The sequence below is a fragment of the Arachis hypogaea genome, chromosome 6, assembly GCF_003086295.3.
Source record: "Arachis hypogaea cultivar Tifrunner chromosome 6, arahy.Tifrunner.gnm2.J5K5, whole genome shotgun sequence".
Taxonomy (NCBI): Eukaryota; Viridiplantae; Streptophyta; class Magnoliopsida; order Fabales; family Fabaceae; genus Arachis; species Arachis hypogaea.
Genome location: NC_092041.1, coordinates 8403714 through 8417755, shown reverse-complemented (window position 1 = coordinate 8417755; position 14042 = coordinate 8403714). Strand labels below are relative to the sequence as shown.

At 36.5% G+C, this 14042-nt stretch overlaps 2 protein-coding genes across 5 annotated transcripts; both read left to right on the top strand.

The window, feature by feature from the left end:
* Positions 1-763: 763 nt before the first annotated feature.
* LOC112695803 (uncharacterized) lies at positions 764-10248 on the top strand. Of its 3 annotated transcripts, none has more exons than XM_025748289.3 (26): positions 764-1144; positions 1264-1620; positions 2505-2621; positions 2835-2990; positions 3173-3837; positions 4011-4132; positions 4215-4306; positions 4468-4699; positions 4819-4873; positions 5526-5674; positions 5769-5839; positions 5938-6102; positions 6195-6266; positions 6843-6944; positions 7034-7123; positions 7456-7531; positions 7634-7730; positions 7896-7965; positions 8219-8398; positions 8503-8625; positions 8706-8789; positions 8874-9058; positions 9263-9401; positions 9501-9560; positions 9672-9776; positions 9888-10248. In XM_025748289.3, exons 1-26 carry the CDS (start codon positions 1052-1054, stop codon positions 9999-10001), a joined length of 3771 nt encoding a protein of 1256 aa, XP_025604074.1. In that variant the 5' UTR covers positions 764-1051; the 3' UTR covers positions 10002-10248. The 3 variants fall into 3 exon arrangements, with proteins under 3 accessions (XP_025604074.1, XP_025604075.1, XP_072054063.1); XM_025748290.3 differs by having other exon boundaries at positions 822-1144; positions 2465-2621; XM_072197962.1 differs by having other exon boundaries at positions 863-1144; positions 1264-2046; positions 2116-2621.
* Positions 10249-10326: 78 nt separating this feature from the next.
* On the top strand, positions 10327-13778 carry LOC112695805 (thiamine pyrophosphokinase 1). 2 transcript variants are annotated; one of them, XM_025748293.3, is made up of 6 exons: positions 10327-11754; positions 11840-11931; positions 12431-12503; positions 12616-12720; positions 12842-13091; positions 13431-13778. In XM_025748293.3, the coding sequence occupies exons 2-6, from the start codon at positions 11885-11887 to the stop codon at positions 13547-13549; spliced, it is 594 nt and encodes a 197-aa protein (XP_025604078.1). In that variant the 5' UTR covers positions 10327-11754; positions 11840-11884; the 3' UTR covers positions 13550-13778. The 2 variants fall into 2 exon arrangements, with proteins under 2 accessions (XP_025604078.1, XP_025604077.1); XM_025748292.3 differs by having other exon boundaries at positions 11835-11931.
* The last annotated feature ends 264 nt before the right edge of the window (positions 13779-14042 follow it).

The window sequence follows — 14042 nt, the reverse complement described above, 5'->3', positions numbered from 1 at the left end:
TAATTCATGTGTACAAATTCTAAAAAAAGATGGGTGCAAATTATATTAATTCATGTGTACAAACGGTATTTAATTCATATGCGCAAAATTTTAGTAAATATAAGTATAAATTATATATTTCTTGTATGCAAAATGTCTGTAAATATAGATATAAATTATTGCTGGTTAAATATTAGCAAAAAATGATAATATTTTTTAGCCATATAGCATTACGTAATTAAACACACATATAAAATATAGCGCATTAAAAATAAATTATAAGAAATATTAGTTAATCAATATTTTTCTTGTATATTTATTTACATTTAAATTAAGGATAGTTAATTTTTTATTTTTCACTAAAAATATTAACTGTTTATTTGCTAATGATGTGCTTACTATCCTTCCAGGTTTTCACACAACGCTCCAACAAACTCACTAACACAACCTACTACTTCTTGTTCTTGGATCTTTCTTTTATTTTATTTATTTATTTATTTATTTATTTTTTTATTTCTCTTCTGCTCATTGCTTCACATTCACAAACAACCCTTTCCTACTTGACCTCTCAATTATTTTAATTAACCAGTGCGAGCAAATAAATAAAGAAAAATAATAAAACTAATATTTTTAATGTAACAAATAAGAATTATTTAACGTTAATTTAAATATAAGACAAAAGAAAGTATTAATTAGTTAATGTTTTTTTTTTCTGTAGTCTTGTATTATTAGTCAATAGCAATAGGAATAAAATATTAAAGTATAGTAGTGAGAATTATCCATTATAATAATATTTAATATATCATCATTATTATTGGAATTTGTAATAATTTAACTTCTTTACGTGATTTATTATTATGATGATGATTTTCAATTTTTCTACGTATAAAATCAAGAACACAAAGCTTGATAAGGGGATCTGCTACAATTATTCAGAGACAGAGTCACAAACCTCTTTCGTTCTTTCTCTCTCCGATTCTCTTTTCATTCGGCGAACTCTGTTCGGATCAGAGAAACCAACAGAAGGGAATCTCCGACAGCCGCCGTCACCGTCACCGTCACCGTCGTAATCATGGTCGAAACCAGACGCAGCTCTTCCGTTTCGTCTTCTTCCTCCAAGCGCTCTCTTCCTTCGCCTTCTTCTCCCAACGCTAAACGATCAAAGGTACCGTCTTTACTGAATTTCCCGCGACCCCGCAATTCGATTTCAACGTAAACTCCTTCATCTCTCAAATGGGTATCTGAATTTCGGTGAAATTCACGACCTTGTTATGAAACTTCTAGGTGACCCAGGACGCCGCATCAGTTGTTCTTCCCTCTGAGGAGATTCTCGATGCTGCCAACGAATCTGGGAATGGATCTGGTGACTCGGACCTACGTTCCTCTGATCTGCAAGATACGAGTTCGTTGAAGGAGGTTGTGAACGTTTGCGATGCAGACAAGTCTCCTTCTCCGCCCGTTGAAGAGGTGGTCATCGCCTTGCCGGAGTCTTTGGACGCCAAAGAAGCCGACAAGACCGAGGTGGCTGGCGCCGCCGCCGCTGCCGTAGACGAGCTTCCTCGTTCAAAGAAACGCTCCGCTAATTCTGCCATGGCAGGACCGAAGGTCACTTGGGGGATGCTTATCTCTCAGTGCTCAGAGGTTTATGCTTTGTTTCACTCGCTGCATGTTCTTGATTCTTTAGTTCATTCTTTTTGCATGTTCTTAATCCGGTAGTTTTTTTAGTTTCAGCATCTATATGCTCTTGATTGTATTGTTTTGTCTCACTATTTGCATGTTCTTAGTTTGATCTTTGGCATCTTGGGACTTGCGTAGAGTAGTGTGTTTGTGTCATCATTGGTGGGTGTGCTAATAGAGTGATTGAGGTCCTTAAGAGGATGGGAGGTGAAAGAAAGCTAAAGGTCAAAATGCTGCTTATGCCAGTATGAGAATTCTTGTGTGTTAGCTGAAGGAAGAGTCAACACTCAGTTGTACTCAGTTGTCTGCAATGAAGCAATTTTTGTGTTAGGACTAACATCCTTTGACCAGAATGGATGTTGTACTCAGTCATCTGCCTACAGTGCTCATGTTAGTACAAAAGTATTGTGGTTTGCAGATGTTGCCTTGTTAGAAAAGTGACATTTGTCTTCTTTTTAGTCTGATGACAGCTGCGGGATGAATGATCATGAAGCTAACTGCATTGTTTGGCAAGTTCAGCCCAATTCCTCCCTTAGGGCACTTCGATATCATGGGGTGTGGATGCCCCCCCTATTCTACATGTGCATTCATTCATGTCATATGTACTTGCCATTGTTATTATTTCCAATTTCCAGAATGTCAAAAGTTAAGGGGTTTGATCTCTCTCTCTCATACACATACACACACAAAGACACATACTTGGGGGTATCTTCTGTTTGTTACTGGCTTGAAATGAACGCAACTGGGATGTGGACTTTGGTTCTGTCTTCTTATTAGAGCTCTGCTATTCCTTGTTGTAATGTTGTAGGTTTGGAATTAATCTTCTTTTGTTACTCATGGTTCTTCAGAATCCTCATCTCACCTTGTGTGAACCTCTGTTCACTGTGGGTCAAGGCCGTCAGTGCCATTTGTGGCTTAAAGATCCAGCTGTTAGTAATGTTTTGTGCAAGTTGAGCCACATTGAGGTATAATTTCCTGTCATTTGTACAGCTTTGTTGTGGAAAAGAATCCATCTCCAAGTGAAAATGTATATTTTAGATATTTGGTGATATGTATTAGAAAGAATGAATATTTTTTATGGATATATTTGACAGGTTTGAAAATTTCTGAACTGAAGAAGTTATATTGTTGTTGTTGTTGTTGTTACTGACCTCTAATGTGATTTTATCTCTGCATAGCATGGTGGTTCATCTTTTGCGTTACTAGAAATCACAGGGAGTAAAGGTACTGTTCAAGTTAATGGCAAGATGTATCGAAAGAATGCCCGAGTGGTTTTGAGCGGAGGTGATGAGGTGGTCTTCAACATTTATGGCAAGCATGCTTATGTGATATATGTATCCTTTCCCATGTTTCAAGCATCATTGTGCCATACTTGGAAAAAATTATCCCTTTAACCTTTTAGTTCTTGTTATCTCCTTCCTTTTGTGCTTGTTTTTGTGTTGACTACACAAGGAAACCTGTTCGATATAGACTGTTTTATGTGGATATTTGTTGGGCACCTTAGTGTTGAATTTAGATATGTCAGCAGCTCACCAATATTAATGCTACTACTGGTGTGCCTTCTCTGAGTATTTTAGAAGCCCAAAGTGATCTAATAAGAGGAATGCAGATTGAAGCTAGATCTAGTGACCCTTCAACTGTTGATGGAGCATCGATGTTGGCCTCTTTGTCTAATGTTCACAAAGATATATCAATCATCACACCTTCTGGTAAAACTTGCAATAATGTCCAACAAACTGCTGGAGTTTCATCATTATCTCCTGGCAATGAGGATGGCATTCCAGATAATACAGTGAAGGATGGTACTAGCATTAATGAACCAGCAGGAGTTTTTTCCGCTGAGAAAACTGTTCCTGCATCCTCTACAACTGTTGAGAAAAATTCTAATGTTGATAGCATGGCAAGTTCTACTCTGAATGCAGATGTTGGGAAGACAAGTGCGGGTAGTGATCAATTACGACCATTACTGCGGATGTTTGCTGCCCCTTGTCCTGAATTAGATAATATTTACAAGATATCTGAAGAGAAGAGTGAGTTAAGAGAACTACTTCTTAAGTATCTTGATTCCCCGACAGTATTGGCATCTTCTAAGCAGCAAGCACTTAAGGACAGTTTGAAACAAGGAATTCTTAGTCATGAAGATATTGATGTGTCTTTTGAAACTTTCCCATATTATCTAAGGTGCAAACAATTTCTATTTTGCAATTAATTAGTCTCTAATTTGATTGGACCTTAACTAGAAGGTACCTCTATTTTGTTTATAATTAGATTACATATAAGCTGTTGATACATTAATATTCTTTCTGGATTGAAGTTCTATTTGTGACTGATTATGAGGTTTTCTATTGTCTCAGTGATACGACAAAGAATGTTTTGATTGCTTCTACTTATATGCATCTGAAAAGCAAAGGCTTTGGAAAATATGCTTCAAACCTCTCTTCAGTGTCCCCACGGATATTATTATCTGGTCCCGCAGGTAGTCTGTCATACTTATTTATACTTATGTTTTCCCTTTTAAGTAATGGAGAGTGATTTAGTTCTATATGATTCTTGTGCAGGCTCCGAAATATACCAGGAAACTTTGTCCAAGGCACTTGCTAAGCATTTTTCTGCCAGCCTACTAATTGTGGATTCTCTTTTGCTATCTGGTGTATGTTTTGACTCTATAGATGTTCTCTAGGATAATTTTATGACTCTTCCATGCTTCATTATCTTTCCTGAATTTTTCTTGGTTCTCCTCAGATGGTTTCTTACTAAATTGCATTAAAGTGCATTAATAATAATTGTTTCCAATAACAATTTGTTTCCCAGGGCACATCATTAACAGAAGTGCACAATGCTAAAGAAAGTGCAAAGCCTGAAAGAACACCTGCAGTTGCTAAGAGAAGTACTCAGGTTTCCACATCACAGCACAAGAAATCAGTCTCTAAACTAGTCTCTAGTGTTGATGGGCAAATTATTGGTGGATCCACATTCTGTTCTCCAGGGTGGGTGAAACTAGAGACTAATGTCGGGTCATCAAAAGCCACTATTCTTAAAAATGGTATGCTGTTATTTCCACGCAACCGAGTACTGTCTGCAGCATGACATCTTATCATTTCATTCACTTTCATATGAAGAATTTTAGAACATTTAATGTATTCGTTCTCATATATATTGCAGGTGATCGAGTAAAATTTATTGGTCACATTCATTCACCCTCATCGCCACAAACTAGGTAATTTGTGTAATGGAAAAATTATTATAATATTTTCCCTCTTTTTCTTTGTGTGGGAGGGAAATACTCATGAACTAGAAGCTCCTCTTTGGCAGCATTTTAATAGTTTTTTTTTTCAAATTCACTGTCAATTTTTTTCTTTTTCCAATTCAGAGATTTAGATTTTACCTTTCTCTAATTCCGTGTGTATTTTGCTTGTAGCATAGTGGATGTAGTGTACTTTGTGAAAGAATTGTGTTTATGGCTTCTTTCTTGTGCTCTGGCCATGGATATGTTTCATGCTTTCATTGTAGTTTCCATTTATGCTTTGCAGAGAGACTAGTCAGCTTTGCTACAATATTCATTTTTGTTTCCATATCTTATGCAGTTTTCTGTTTACATTGCTAATGAAACTTCTATTTGTGTCAATTCCCTATATTCTAAAAGAAATTTTGCTATGCAATAATGTATATGTACGCCTTGAGGGAGAAGGGGGTAAAAAAAAACGAAAAAACTTGTGTAATATGTTCTAGTTAAGTACTATGCTATTAGTTCTTTTGAGAGAGATTTTTTTTTTTTTTTTTCCGCGCGCGCGGGGGGTTTGGGGGGGGGGGGGGGGTTGTCAACTTTTGTGCTCCCTGGAAACTAAGAATTCCTTTATATACTTTTGCAGAGGGCCAAGCCCTGGCTCCCGTGGCAGAATTCTCCTTGCATTTGAAGATAATGGGTCTTCAAAAATTGGGGTTAGGTTCGATAGATCAATTCCAGATGGCAATGATCTTGGAGGCCTTTGTGAAGGCGATCGCGGATACTTTTGTTCCGGTGATTCTCTTTGTCTGTTTGGTGTTTCTTTGGCAAGTATTGTCATTTTTATGCTATATTTGTGTTTAAAATTCATTGATGATTTATATTGCAGCTAATCAGTTACTGCGGGATGGTTCTGGAGGAGATGACTTTGACAAGATCGCAGTTAATGATATTTTTGAGGTGGCCTTACTGCTAAATTTTCCAATAATTGTCTTGGCTCTTACCTGAGATTGTAAGACGTTAGCATCCTTCACTGATTTTTTCAATTGCGTGTATAGGTTGTCTCCAATCAGAGTAAAAGTGCTGCACTAGTTGTTTTCATTAAAGATATTGAGAAGGCGATCATTGGTAATTCAGACATTTTGAAGAGTAAACTTGAAAGCTTACCACAAAATGTTGTTGTAATTGGCTCACATACTCAGCTCGATAGTCGAAAGGACAAGGTGCTGTTTGATTATTGTATTGTGTTAGTAAACTTATGAGTTTTGAGAATATATTTCTTCTGACTTTGATGGCTCAATCTTTATGTTTCCAGACCACACATGCTGGCATTCTGTTAACAAAGCTTGGGGGCAATCCAGCAGCATTACTTGATCTTTCTTTCCCGGTAAAATAATATTAGCCTTTCGTCGATGTATCTTGATTCACGTAGTCATGATATGGAAATGATAAAATACTCGCACTACTTTATATGCACTATTACTAGGTGTCATTGGTGTGACAAATTAAACCATTTTCAAATCTCTGTGACAAATGTTTTACTGAACAATTAATTGCTTTGTTTGGTTAATGGTTGGTTTTCTTGAGCTTTGGCATGATTAAAAAATGCAACATTTGGTTGGGTGAGTGGCTAAAATGTAGCCTAATCCACTAATTAGTCTTAATTTTGGCTACTAACTACTTAAAGGTACTGATAAGTGATGACCTTACAAGAAATACCTTAGTGAAATGTTACAAAGTGTGCAATGCTATTTTATGGTAAACATGGTTTCTTTCGTGTGGTTTATTTCTATATTTGCTTTCATGTTGGGAAGTTTTGTTAGGAGGATTTCTTGTCTTCCTTTCTCTTTGTAAACATGATTTTATGTGTAGCCATAGGCCACAGCGGTGCTGGTCCTACATTGTTGCAGCACAAAGGATTACTTACTAATGTACTACAATATTACCACGTGTCCTTGTTTAGGATAAGTTCACTAGATTGCTTGATAGGAGCAAAGAAAGTCCCAAAGCAGTAAAGCAACTTACTCGCCTTTTTCCGAATAGGGTGCCAATACAACTTCCTGAGGTATCACTTGTTAGATGAATTTAATTGTGCAATTTATATTGTTACTATTTACATTTCACGTATTCAATTTTATTTCCGAACTTGTACAGGATGAGCTTTTGCTTTCTGATTGGAAGCAGCAGTTGGAACGAGATATCGAGACTATGAAGGCTCAATCCAATACTGTCAGCATTCGAACAGTGAGTCTTGTGATGATATGTTATGATAATTTTTGCATCATCTACATCTGTTTTGTTTTTTTTTTTTCCATCTGCATGTAGGATCAACATTTTTCTCTCATTAGTCATCTTAAAAGTTTATTAGTCATCTTGGTCATTAATAGCTTGTACTTGTGGGTTTTGTAAATTTCTAATTCTTAATATGGCATAGAATTGCTGTTAAATAAATGAACTTTCTCTGCAAAAAATAAAATGATCTACTTGACGATGGTTTCTCAGACACCATGATAGTTTTATTGTCTAGCAATGGTATTTCTATTTAACAAACATGTAAGATTCTTACGTGATTTCAGGTTCTCAACCGAATTGGACTGGAATGTCCTGAACTTGAGACACTCTGCATCAAAGATCAAGCTCTAACAGCAGAAAGTTAGTGTTTGTGAAGTTTGAATGAACTAATTATCCCACTATACATGGAAATATTGATATTTATGCGAGCTACCAATGATATCTTTTCCTTCTTTATACTAGGTGTGGAAAAAACCATTGGCTGGGCTATAAGTCACCATTTTATGCATTCGGCTGAGGGTTCTGTCAAAGACTGTAAGCTTGTGATATCTGCAGAAAGGTTGTTCTAATAATTTTTATATATCTCCCTCCTATTGACCCTAAGAAAATTAAGCAGTAAAACGAATAGAATTATGTGAACTTAAGTTCACCTGTAAACACTATTTTACATTTTATATGAACTTCAATTCATCTTGTAACACTTATTTTACATTTATTGGTTCAGCCTTAAGTATGGGCTGAACATTCTACAGGGCATTGAAGGTGAAAATAAGAATTCAAAGAAATCGCTTAAGGTAATCTAATCGCTGATTTTCATCTCTTTTGTTGTCCCTGATACTGTTTGAATCAAATCTTCAGCACCCATGGCCAACTGTAATTGAATTTTGCATCGTAGCCTCGTAAACATGTTGCCTTGTAAACATATTTTTTAGATGGAACTTCAATTACTTGTTTCGATGGTGGTTCTTTACTGAAATATATGGGGACTATTCTTCAATTCTTAATATTTATTGTTGTTTTTCTTTTTTCCCCTCCCCATTTTGCTAGGATGTGGTTACTGAGAATGAATTTGAGAAAAAACTGCTTGCTGATGTGATTCCTCCAAGTGATATTGGGGTCACTTTTGATGATATTGGGGCTTTAGAAAACGTGAAGGACACCTTGAAGGAGTTGGTCATGCTTCCTCTACAGAGACCTGAACTCTTTAGCAAAGGACAGTTGGCTAAGGTGGGGACTTTCTTTTCTGTCAATATTACACTTTTGTATGTCGTCCATTTTCAAGCAGATTTTGACCTGTATTATAGCATCTCATTGCAATTACTTTGGTGTAGCCCTGCAAGGGAATACTGCTCTTTGGCCCCCCTGGTACTGGAAAGACAATGCTTGCGAAGGCTGTAGCAACCGAGGCTGGAGCCAACTTTATTAACATTTCAATGTCTAGCATTACTTCAAAGGTTTTAATGTTTTGAAATGGGAATTCTTTTTGTTGTATTTTTCTATTTTGTGCTGTGGTGACATGGAATTTTTTTTCCAGTGGTTTGGGGAAGGAGAAAAATATGTCAAAGCTGTCTTTTCTCTAGCCAGCAAGATTGCCCCAAGTGTTATTTTTGTCGATGAGGTTAGCATCGCATTTATGTGTATTCCTTTTCTGTTATCTTTCTCTGTATTTTTTCCTGGTTTAATCTTTTTTTATGTGTGTCAGGTCGACAGTATGTTAGGAAGACGTGAAACTCCTGGCGAACATGAGACTATGCGTAAAATGAAGAATGAGTTCATGATGAATTGGGATGGTCTGCGAACAAAAGATAAAGAGCGTGTACTTGTTCTCGCTGCTACAAATAGGCCCTTTGATCTTGATGAGGCTGTTATTAGGAGGCTTCCAAGAAGGTAAACGTACTATTTTAATATCCTATTGTAAATGCTAACTTCAGCCATTGGCTCAAAATTTCAATGGCCATGATTCATAGGGAACCTTGGATCATCAAGGACCAAAGTATATTTTGTCCAATTGAAGAAAAGCTCTTGTTATTCTATATATAAGATTTTACAGGTTGTGTACTAATTGCTGGTCTTTCATCTTCAAACATGCAGATTTATGGTTAATTTGCCAGATGCTCCAAACAGGGAAAAAATTCTGAGAGTCATCTTAGCAAAAGAAGATTTGGCACCGGATGTTCATTTGGAAGAAATAGCAAATATGACTGATGGATATTCGGGGAGTGACCTAAAGGTCTTCTCTTCTGCACTCATTCTCATTTGCTAGATAAGGTAGTACCTGGTTCTGCTTGAAAGATTCTCATTTTCATTGTGATTTCTGTTTTGGTTTCAGAATCTCTGTGTAACAGCAGCTTATTGCCCAATAAGAGAGATCTTGGAAAAGGAAAAGGAAGTAAGTCCATACATACTACATTAACATTGTTTGAATTCTGTCTAATTCTTTTGAAATGAACAATAATCCTAGTTTGAATGCACCATATCAAATTCATTAACATTGTTTCAGGAGAGAAGTGTAGCATTGGCCGAGAACAGACCTTTACCTGGATTATGTAGCAGTGCTGATGTCCGTTCCTTAAAGATGGATGATTTGAGATATGCACAAGAGCAGGTATGTTAAGACCTTTCACATATGAAGCAGCATTCCTTGTGAGGAACTCAGATCCAGTTACATATTTTTGCAGCCGACGTTTCGTCTTAATCTATGTGGTCATTGTTGCAGGTGTGTGCGAGCTTCTCGTCAGATTCGTTGAATATGAACGAGCTACTTCAATGGAACGACCTTTATGGAGAAGGTGGATCAAGGAGAACGAGATCTTTGAGCTATTTCATGTAAAGGCAGAGAAAGAAAGAAAATCTGCTTCTTCTCCTTAAGTGTATAGCATTTCTTGGTTAGACATTATTACTCTTCTATCACCCAAGTGGTGCCAACAAGATCAGCCACCACTGGGCACCTTTGTATCATAGGCTCATAGGTTTTCCCTTTTATTTTACTCTCACCAAATTTTTCATAAAATGGTAGTAGATTTGTTAAATATTGTCCGGCAATTAAGAAAAAGAAGCATAATTTTTTAGGGTCCTTATATCTGATGATCAAATTGCTTTATTATCATATAATATTCTCTGAGTGGTCAGTTCATTCGTCCGCTTAAACAAGTGTCGGGGGTTCGAATTCTGCCTTGTGCATGTAGTAATTCATTGGCCAGCAGCAGACCTTTAAATGAGGCTCTGATACGTGACAGATTAGTTCTTGGCCTGTTGGACTGGGAGATACCGTGGACAACCAAAAAAATAAAAAATAAAAAAATATTCTCTTCTCCCTTGTATATAATCCCAGGAGCCAAGAGTCAAACCATCGCGATTCAATAACCATGGTTTACTTATTTCCCAACCTTTTGTTAGGCGTTAGTTTTTTTTTTTTTTTTGTATGTCTCAGGTCAAAATCTAATTTATCGTAGATCAAAGTTCTATTTAAGAATTTGGTGCTAACTAAGAAATTATTGTATGCTCACAGCAGAAGATAATTTAGGCATACATGCTGTCACTGGGCCCAAAAAAACATTTTTTTTCTATTTTCCATTAAAATCCAAAAATCATATTAAGGCTCCATCATCCTTTTCAATTGAGTTTAACCCTAAAACTCACCAAAATAATCTATACTATATTTTTTGTTGGTGTCTGAGTAACAAAAAAGGAGGATAAGGAAAAGGAGATTTTTTTTTGGCTGCACAAGTGTATCTAACTCATTCTAGGGATAAAGCCATTGCATTTGAGATATTACCACCCCAAGCAACTTGTTTTGCCATAAGATCTGCAGCGACATTTGCAGTGTGCTAAATAAGTGTTACATTTGCATTCCAATTTATCTGAACATCGTTAATCTTTCTGTGCAAGTCTCTTATCTTTTCTAGAAAAAGGTTTCAAGCTGTTTGTTTTGAATATAACATCCCTATAACTATGATTTCAAGCGAGTAAAAAACCGCGTCAAATAGCAAAAAACTCGCATTTAAGGATGTTATTTTCAGGAATAGAGTCTGAGCAACCGAGTAACCAATTGGCTACATTATCCAGAATCAAACACCACCCAAAACCTCCAAAATTGTCCCTATCCACTTTGAATATATTTAAAGGTGGAAGTTGCCATGCACTCAAATTCCTTCTAATTTCAAGAATATTAGTGGCCATAACCAAAGTCCGTTATCTATAATTCGAATTCCAAAAAGAAAGAGAGAATAAGAGAATGCTGAAATTTATTCACTGATGTTACTAATTCACGAAGAGGGAATGGATTCCATGAGAAAGTGTATGGCCATCGTATTCGTAGTGTAGAAGGGAAAGGGTGGAATTGTAATTTGAGGCATGAGGAGCTGGCTGGGTAGTTGGTTGTTGACTGAGTGGCTCTCTTCATTTATTATTTGCATTTATATTCAAAAACGGAACAGAACAAAGTCAAGAAGCCATGGAGGTGATGCGTCACTGTTCAAGGTTCCTTCTTCCTCCCAACACCAACGATACTCGTTTTATGAGGTACGCTCTTGTGGTCCTCAATCAACGTCTTCCTAGATTCGCTGCTCTCCTTTGGGACCACGGTATGTAGATTCCTCCTTCCATCATTCCATACATATTCTTCTTCTTCTTCTTCTTTTTCACTTTGTTTTTGCTGGTACAGCGCAGGTGCGAGTGTGTGCTGATGGAGGTGCCAACAGGGTGTTTGATGAAATGCCTCTTCTCTTCCCTCTTCAACATCCTTCCCATGTTCGCTCCAGGTCAGTGGGCCCTATGGAGAATGTGCTCAGAAATCCATAATAGAGTCCGACCACAACGACCAAATTCATTATTAAGTATACTAGATTATCCAGTATAAAAGATTGAAAAATCATCGCAAACCTCTGTTTTTTATTATCTATTGCAATCTCTGGATTATTATCTAATTTTCAATCCATATATTTACATAATGATTTTTCAACCTTCCATATTTCTATATAGAAATAGAAAGAGAGAGACTAGAAACAACATCTCTTATCTCACTGACACCAAAGAGAGGGATCTAAAATGAGTGGAATTTTGATTTGGGTGGAATATAATGAAATAGAGCCACTTTGAGGTTCCCTTTGAAATGAGGCATGGAACAGAGCCATTGCGAAGAAGTTTCACGAGTTACAAAGGAAACTTCGAGCTCATATTGGTCATGGGTTGAGAACAGGAATTGCCCCCTTTTTATTCCTCTAATCTCTGCTCTAACTTGCTAGGTTCTTCTTGACACAGGTACAAGCCAGATGTAATCAAAGGCGACATGGATTCTATCAGGGAAGATGTCCTTCATTTCTATACAAACCTTGTATGCCATCTCTCATTATGCTTCATAGTTCATACCACATTACAATTTGTTTTATTTCATATTGTTCTATTTGCATCATTTCAAAGCTCTTATGCTACTTTGCTTCCTGCAGGGGACAAAGATACTTGATGCTTCTCATGATCAGGATACTACCGATTTGCACAAATGTGTAGCATACTTACATGACCTAACAACACCAAATACTGATGAATCAGCTGTAAGTTCTGTCCACTCGGTTAATTTCTTAATAGTTATAAAGAATTAAGTCTGCTATAGTATCAGAATTTGGTTGTAAAGAAATGATATCATGGGGAATTGTTTGATGGTTTTAATGGCAGTTGTGTATTCTTGTTGCTGGAGCTCTTGGTGGGAGATTTGACCATGAGATGGGAAATATCAATGTTCTCTGCCGATTCTCCAGCACACGAATTATCCTTCTATCTGATGATTGCCTTATTCAGCTTCTTCCAAAGAATCACCGCCATGAGATAGTTATTCAATCTTCCGTCGAGGGTCCGCATTGTGGACTTATTCCCATTGGGATGCCATCTGCAAGTTCTACCACCACCGGACTCCAGTGGGACCTCAGTAAGTAAATCATTGTTTAACAATAATGCTAATGGTTAATAATCTTAATATAATAATCATAAACCCTTAAACCTGTAAATGAGTGAGGAACTGCTTCATGTAGCTCTTTCATTGGGTGGAATGGTAGTCATTGCCAGTGATATTCCTCTGTCAAATTTGATTCCTATGTGATTGTTAATCATAATCAGTGTACAAGATGGTCTCACTGTCCTGTATTCCTAATCTATAAAAAGTAAATAATGCACTTATTGAAGAATTCATTTTCTTTTAATCACCCTGTTTCTGATGTTGTTTTCCAGTGTAGTCTTACTAGTAAAATCTTATTTTGGCTATTTTCAGATGACACGGAGATGAAATTTGGAGGTTTAATAAGCACCTCAAATATTGTAAAAGGGGATATTGTAACAGTAGAGTCTGATTCAGATCTTCTTTGGACTATTTCTATCAAGAAACTGTAGCTTTTAGATGTTACAATGCATATTACTTTTGTATTTCTGATCTTCCACATCTATACGGATAGGTCATATTCTATTTAAAGGCCAGAGGTTCTGCTGGCTTTTTCTTATGTTTCATTCTTTACATTTTAATGTCAAATATGGGTGGGATGGAAGTCATTCGTTTTGGTTTGATGTGGAAAATTCTATTTACAAATAAAATAAAGCCTTGAAGATCCAGGTTTCAAAGAAATCCCTACATTCCTTGGCTTAGTTGTATATTTTATTGTTATCTATGAATGAAATTTTGGCAGAACAATATTAGAATCCAGAAACCAATGAGATTGTTGGCCTTAATACACCGTAACCAAATTGGTCTGGAATCTGGATGTAATATTGTTTGAAAATATTAGGGAATTCTTGTTTGGTAGGCACAGGGCGAGGTAGAGGTTGATTTGGAATCTAAAAATATTAAGTAAACGTATTAAGATTTTTTTTGGCTCATTTGACGTTGCAC